Genomic DNA, 7967 nt, shown 5'->3' with positions numbered 1-7967 from the left:
AGAGGATTACAAGTTTGCCCAAGAGGTTCAAAGATTTTTTGATGTACAGATGATTGTTTGTTCTCCTTATAAGTTTTTTACTGTATTTAAAAAACTTGAGAAGGGAATGTTATGATATCTGACTGTCGGTTTTGAAAATAAAGTCAGTCTACTTTTGACAGCTCCAGAATAATGTCGTTTCCGATTTTCCTACTTTCCCAATAGATAAAAACCCCAAGAGGATTACAAGTTTGCCCAAGAGGTTCAAAGATTTTTTGATGTACAGATGATTGTTTGTTCTCCTTATAAGTTTTTACTGTGTTTAAAAAAACTTGAGAAGGGCATGTTATGATATCTGACTGTCGGTTTTGAAAATAAAGTCAGTATACTTTTGACAGCTCCACAATAATGTCGTTTCTCATTTTCCTACTTTCCCAATAGATTAAAACATTTCTCGACTCAAACGACATGCGTAAGACATAGGTACATATGTACATTGTACATAGCATCTACTCACTTCACGATACAACTTTTTGGCAGAATCTTCAACAACGTGGGTGAACTTCTTAGCTCCCTGGACTACATCATTGGTTAGTGACCGAGGGGTGTTGTGAATGAATAACTGAAACCAACGAAGTTAAATGAGCATTAAGGTAGAATCATACTACCATCACGTGAGCTCACGTGACGTGATAGTAGTGTGGCTGTCCTGAACGAGATTTCCTTCAATATTCCGGGAAAACTTTGAACTACATCTTTCTGACTCCCCATGAGCTCACGTGAATTGATGTGAGCTCATGGGTAGTGTGTTTCTAGCTTTAATGTTTTTCATATATGTATGTAGATTACTAGTGGTTGACCCGTCCTTTGTACGGGATCAGCTTGGCGTAAGAGGCATGACTTTGAAGCGCCACCATTTTGAATGAGCATGGAATGAGACAATTTTAGGTAGTCTATGTCACCCTCAGTACTCTTCTAACAACCACATAAAATTTCATCAAAATCGGTCGAGCCGTTTTCTCGTGAAAAGAGGACAATAACAGGTTTATCAGCGTGACAGACAAGACTTTTTTCTAATGCGATTTTTTGGATCCTTGATGATTTTTTTTTTTTTTTTTTTTACAACTCGTCTCACAATTTGACACGGGACAAAAGTTTAAGTTTTTCACGCACCTTAACTTCTTCAAAAGTGTCACCCAATCTCCTTCCCGTGGCTTCCAAAGTGTCACCAATTTCTTTCCGTGGCTTCCAAGTCACCCAATTGGTTTCCGCGGCGGTCCCTAACTCTTGGGCGGCATTTTTGTCCAACAGACTTTTTGGCGGTCTCTTCGGACCTTGTTGGCTGTGGGTTCTCTGAAATCAAGCGAATTTTTTTGCGTAAGACAGGAATCCCATCTACTGCTGCCCTTCCCTAGCTCAATTATAAACGTAGACGGAGTCTGTATTGGTATTTTTTTTTTTTTTTTTTTTTTTTTTTTCAATTCAATTCCCCATTTTCCGATGAATTAAAGAGCACTGTAGCGCTCCACCCCGCCAAGTCAAGAAAACTTTGACCGCCGCTACCTCTTTTCACGAAAAAACGGCTTGACCGATTTTCATGAAATTTTTTTGTGGTTTGTTGAGAAGTTGTTGAGAAGAGTACTGAGGGTGACATAGGCTATTTAAATTTGTCATATTCCATCCCGATTCAAAATGGCAGCACCTCAAAGTTATGACTCTTATGCCACGCTGATCCCGTATAAAGGACGGGTCAACCACTAGTTTAGAGATATTATAAGCCAAAAGCCACAGACCAAGTAGCCATTTTCAGGTAGTTGTAGAGGAATTACCTATGGGTGCACAATTTTTAAGGATAAGCAGATTCCGACTTTTTCGTGTCGTGTGTAGTGGGAACATTCTCATTTGAATTACATTGCCTACAGGACATTCGAAAAAAAATCGCATAAAACTCACGAAAAAGTGAGAATGGTCACGCACCTTTAGTTTGTCGAAAGTTGATTCCATTCTGTCTTTCATCTCGTCAAATTTCTGTAGGGCTTTTGGTTGCATGGCTCCAAACCAATCTTTCCCCTCTCCAAATTTCTCCTCGACCTTTGGTTCCACAAACTCATAGACAGTTTTTACAGGCTTAAGCATATACTTCCCTATGCTATCCATCGCGCTGGTGGTTGCCTGAAAGGACATCTGAAACAAAGAAGATGTAGCATAAGGGCGAGATCCATCCAAAGAAAATGTAGCATAAGGACGAGATCCATCCAAAGAAAATGTAGCATAAGGACGAGATCCATCCAAAGAAAATGTAGCATAAGGACGAGATCCATCCAAAGAAAATGGAGTATAAGCTGTATAAGAGCGAGATCCATCTAAAGAAAATGTATAAGGGCGAGATCCAGCCAAAGAGTAAGGTAGACCTAGGGCCGTATTTAAGCGAGGGCCGAGGGAGGGAGCCCCCTTGGGCTTCATTTTTGCTCCTTTACTGTGGGGTGGGCTCCAAAAATTTGGAGCATCCTACCCCCCTACGTATTTCAATGAAAAATCGAAAGAACTTTCACAAATTATCAAATGATTGGCCCACTTGTCAAAATTTCCTTTGAGCCTTTAGTCTTTGGACTTACGTAGGTACTTTGACATTTTATTTTTGGACAGGTTTGATAGAGGGAACTGTGTAACTTTTAAGGACTTATTGTCCCGAAAGTGAAGAGAGGAGGTACACAGGATAGGAGAAAACCAGCCGTTCCGAGAACGCACCTCATTAGGATAAAATCTACCCCATGCTGTCCATCGCGCTGGTGGTTGCCTGAAAGGACATCTGAAACAAAGAAGATGTAGCATAAGGGCGAGATCCATCCAAAGAAAATGGAGCATAAGGACGAGATCCATGCAAAGAAAATGGAGTATAAGCTGTATAAGAGCGAGATCCATCTAAAGAAAATGTATAAGGGCGGGATCCAGCCAAAGAGTAAGGTAGACCTTGGGACGTATTTAAGCGAGGGCCGAGGGAGGGAGCCCTTTGGGCTTCATTTTTGCTCCTTTACTGTGGGGTGGACTCCAAAAATTTGGAGCATCCTACCCCCCTACGTATTTCAATGAAAAATGGAAAGAACTTTCACAAATTAATCAAAGGATTGGCCCACTTGTCAAAATTTCCTTTGTGCCTTTAGTCTTTGGACTTACGTAGGTACTTTGACATTTTATTTTTTGACAGGTTTGATAGAGGGAACTGTGTAGCTTTTAAGGACTTATTGTCCCAAATGAGGCCTGTTTAAACTGTTGGCATAATGGGACTTTTTAGTCTTAGCCGACAGTATAAATAAGGTACCTATATTAAATAAATAAAATAAATAAATTTTATTTTTTGACAGGTTTGATAGAGGGAACTGTGTAGCTTTTAAGGTCTCATTGTCCGGAAAGTGAAGAGAGAAGGTAGACAGGATAGGAGAAAACCAGCCGTTCCGAGAACGAACCTCATTAGGATAAAATCTACCCCGGGGCGGGAATCGAACCCACGACCTAGAGCTTACTTACTTTGACAAACAGATTTTTGGCAGTGTCTTCGACTTTGTGGGAGAACTGTTGGGCTTCCTTGACTAGCTTGGCTTCTAATGAACCGGCGGTGGAGGTCCCTCCAAATAGCTGAAACTAACGAACGAAACTTGGCATAAACACACATCCAAAAAGTAGATACAATCATACCTTTCACTGTAATGAGAGGAGAGGGAGAGAGGGGAGGGGTATGAGCTAGATATGCATAGAGAAGTGAAATTTTCAATTTAACCCTTTCACTCCGACTTATTTTCGGAAAAATCTTTCAATTTTCCTGATCAGGCATTATTTTTTAGGTTATAAATAAGACCTCTACAAAGATTCATGTCCTCCTAGGAATTAGCCGAGTGAATTTTACTGACGTCTTAGATCACAAAAGAAACATTTGAAAAACACTGAGAACGAAATTTTTTCGATGGGTCCCGGAAGATATGTACATCCCATTTTAATAGACAAACTAAAAACGGCTAACTCTGTTTCAATAAATTCTTCATTTCTAACTGCTTTGGCAACTGGTTGACCAAGCCATCGACCGATGTAAAAACCAATCGAGTTGTAGAAAAATATCTTACCACGAAGGCGAAACTGATAAACAGTATCCCGAAACATAGCACCGATTTAGAAGTTAGCATTGTGTAAGGAATCTAAGAGAACTAGATAAATGACTACAATTGATATTTAGATAAATGAATACAATTAAAAGAAAAAAAAAAAACACGATTCAATGAAATTCAACGCAAAATTTTAAAACTTGGGCGTTCTGAAAAAAATGGACTACCCATCTCATTGTCAGACAAAAGGCATAGGTATTTACTTGAGAAAATATGTAAGTAATGGCCTTTGATGGTCTTCAGCGATGATCCTTTAGGTTCTGTTGATCTGAATACTCGTATGTCCCTCAACTGGCGAAGGCTTTAGGTATCTGACATTTAAAAGTCCGTTCTGAGTTCTGACTTGTCGTGCGTAGTGGGAACACTCTCATTTAAATTAGATACATTGTCCACAGGATATTTGGGAAAAAAAATCGGATGAACCTCACGACATGTGAGAACGGTCTTAAGGTGAGCTGGGATCTATGAAACCTCTGCCAAACCAAACCTTTCAGCGATTTTAATTCGTTAAAGATACTCTCCCCTTCGAACAACAATAGAGAAATCATACTTAGAGCAACCTATTTTTGTCTGTAATTTGCCAAATCACCATCTATCTTGAACAATATGTCTGTATGAATTTTACTAAAGAAATTTGGCGCCAGCCTAGTTAGCTTGGTTGGTAGCACATCTGCGTTGTCAGCGCTAGGCCGCGGGTTCAATTCCCGCCCGGGGCGGATATTATCATAAACAGAAAAGGTTCGTTCTCGAAACGGCTGGCTTTCTGCTATCCTGTCTTCCTTCTCTCTTCGCTTTCGGGACGATAAGACCTTAACAGGTACAGTTCCCTCTATCAAACCTCTTCCACCTCTTAAAAAAAAAAAATACTGTGTGCCTAATTTACTATTGATTCTCATCTACTCGTACCATCAATCTTTTTACATTGGTATCTACCTACTGCCGCCATTGGTGGCTAATTCGCTATTGATTAAAGTAGCTAGGTACTCAATTGTCCTCATGAGGCTGAGTGCACCCCGAACTCCAAGCGCAGGGCCGAAAAAAATCGACCTCGCCGGGAATCGAACCCGGGATCTCCAGCGTGCAAACCTAGTGTGATACCCACAATACTCACTCAATTTTTTTTCTTTCTACTCACTTCACCAAATGAAATGTGCACACTTCGGGATCTCCAGCGTGCAAACCTAGTGTGATACCCACAATACTCACTCAATTTTTTTTCTTTCTACTCACTTCACCAAATGAAATGTGCATAATTCAATATTTCAAAAGCTCACCAACTTTTCCTTGGTGAGTAAGAGTATCAAACCGAGTAAGGAAGACAAGATAGGAGAAAGCCAGCCGTTCCGAGAATGAATCCGCCCTGGGTGGGAATCGAACCCGCGGCCTAACGCTTACAAGGCAGACGCGCTACCAACCAAGCTAACTAGTAACTAGACTGGCTTGGGTGTCTGGGTGTCTGTCAATAAAGTGAAAGAGTGGGAAAATCCTAGAATGTTTCAATGAACACAAAAGTTGTAACATTTTTTAAAACACAAAGGAATTTCATTTATTTATATTAAATTTCATAAAATTGTAAATTTTGATCTGTAGAACTTACCTATCTAGAAAATAATCTCTATGAATCTATGATCGATCCCAAAATCTAAAGAAAAGAGCAAATTTGACAATGACCTTTGAAGTTATCTTCCTCCCCCCCACCCCCCGCAATCACCAGCCAGAATATACAATGTTCTAGAAAACCCCTCAATGAAAACAAGGAGCGTTTATCAAAATTCTGCAAAACTGGGGGCCGCTTGACAAGAAAACCCCTCAATGAAAACAAGGAGCGTTTATCAAAATTCTGCAAAACTGGGGGCCGCTTGACAAAAATCTTGGGCAACAACCATGGCTTAGTTGGATTACTTGAAGACTTGGTAACATTGCGAAGGTCCATTTTAACTATTGGGTTGTATGGTTCCATTTTTGGTTGGTTGGTCCAATTTGGTTCAATTCCTTCCTTCACTTCTTTGGCAGATTCCAGATTCAGGCCCGCTCTTCGGGAAACTATAACTTCTTTGTTGGGTCACAGATTTTGAAAGCAATTTGGCACTAAGATTCACACCTCGCTGTCTTCAGGAATCAGACTATTTGGTTCAATTCCTTCCTTCACTTCTTTGGCAGATTCCAGATTCAAGCCCGCTCTTCGGGAAACTATAACTTCTTTGTTGGGTCACAGGTTTTGAAAGCAATTTGGCACTAAGATTCACACCTCGCTGTCTTCAGGAATCAGACTATATTTCAGACGTCGTTCTCCTCAGAACGTGCTGACATTTGGTTAAACCAATAAAGATATTGAGCCTTGAAATCGTCAAATTTCCTGTGGGCCTCTTCATACAAATTCGTAGCGGGCTCCAGAATCTTTCTGATTTTGTCATTTGCCATCCGCTGAAACCAACAAAATTTAGCATAAGATGGAAATCTTCGACTTCCCCAACAGCAAACAATCTTCTACAAATCTTGGTGGATACGAAGAGATACTGTTTTACTTTTTTACTTGCACAATAGTCCAACAACTTGGCGGGATAGCATACTGCAAGAATTCGAAAAAATTTAGCATAAGATGGAAATCTTCGACTTCCCCAACAGCAAACAATCTTCTACAAATCTTGGTGGATACGAAGAGATACTGTTTTATTTTTTACTTGCACAATAGTCCAACAACTTGGCGGGATAGCATACTGCAAGAATTTGAACGATTTTTCTCTCAGTGTAAAACAGACGCGGGAGACAATAAAATTACACAGAAAAAACTGACCATCGAAAATTTTGTAGATTATAATTATTACTTTCCTTCCTATAGGATAAGGAAAGTAAAAAAGACCAAAAAGGCGAAAAAGAATCTTTAAAACTGTCGAAAACTTTGTACCTATGTATATTAGTTAAACGTTCCCAAGAAAAAGTTAAAGACCGAGGGGTGTTGTGAATGAATAACTGAAACCAACGAAGTTAAATGAGCATTAAGGTAGAATCATACTACCATCACGTGAGCTCACATGACGTGATAGTAGTGTGGCTGTCCTGAACGAGATTTCCTTCAATATTCTGGCAAAACTTTGATTTTTTTTTTTTTTTTTTTTTAAACGAAATTCCACTAGGTAGTGTTAGTGTTGCCTGCTAGTGACGCCTGTAAGCGAGCTTGCTTGGGCAAGTTGATGTGACGTCATCGCGTATGGGAGCGTATGTCAGGGTACAAAACCCGTTTTTCAAATCGATTTATCTCAAAATCGAGAAGTCGTAGAAGAGAAAGAAAAAATGTCATTGTTCATTTTTTCTGCTCTTCTACGTGAATATATTACAGCATAATGTCAACTAGATTAAAAAAAAAAAATAGAAATCCGAACTCGAGAAAAAACACAAAAATTGCACAAAAAATTACGAGGTACCTACCTATAAGAGAGTTTTTGCAATTTCCTCAAATAACGTTCCAGAGTTCAATTAACGGGACGCTTGATGTGAGCTCATGGGTAGTGTGTTTCTAGCTTTAATGTTTTGCATATATGTATGTAGATTACTAGTGGTTGACCCGTCCTTTGTACAGGATCAGCTTGGCGTAAGAGGCATGACTTTGAAGCGCCACCATTTTGAATGAGCAATTGAGCATGGAATGAGACAATTTTACTCGTAGGTAGCCTATGTCACCCTTAGTGCCTACTTTTCTAACAACCACATAAAATTCCATCAAAATCGGTCGAGCCGTTTTCTCGTGAAAAGAGGACAATAACAGGTTTATCAGCGTGAGAGACATTTTTCTAATGCGATTTTTGGGATCCTTGATGATTTTTTTTTTTTTTTTTA

The 7967-nt window shown here is 39.6% G+C and overlaps 1 protein-coding gene across 1 annotated transcript; it reads right to left on the bottom strand.

The window, feature by feature from the left end:
* Positions 1–496: 496 nt before the first annotated feature.
* On the bottom strand, positions 497–4154 carry LOC103518867 (the record flags this gene model as incomplete). Its single annotated transcript, XM_017447962.1, has 4 exons — positions 4095–4154; positions 3505–3618; positions 1957–2163; positions 497–601 (listed from the first exon to the last, which is right to left on the bottom strand). Coding segments are annotated over exons 1-4 (486 nt in total), but the record flags the coding sequence as incomplete, so codon positions are not given.
* Between the last annotated feature and the right edge of the window lie 3813 nt (positions 4155–7967).

The sequence above is a fragment of the Diaphorina citri genome, unplaced genomic scaffold (genome assembly GCF_000475195.1).
Source record: "Diaphorina citri unplaced genomic scaffold, Diaci psyllid genome assembly version 1.1 scaffold2398, whole genome shotgun sequence".
NCBI classification, from domain to species: domain Eukaryota; kingdom Metazoa; phylum Arthropoda; class Insecta; order Hemiptera; family Psyllidae; genus Diaphorina; species Diaphorina citri.
Note: the sequence above shows the minus strand (reverse complement) of the source record. Positions and strands in the feature narration are given on the sequence as shown.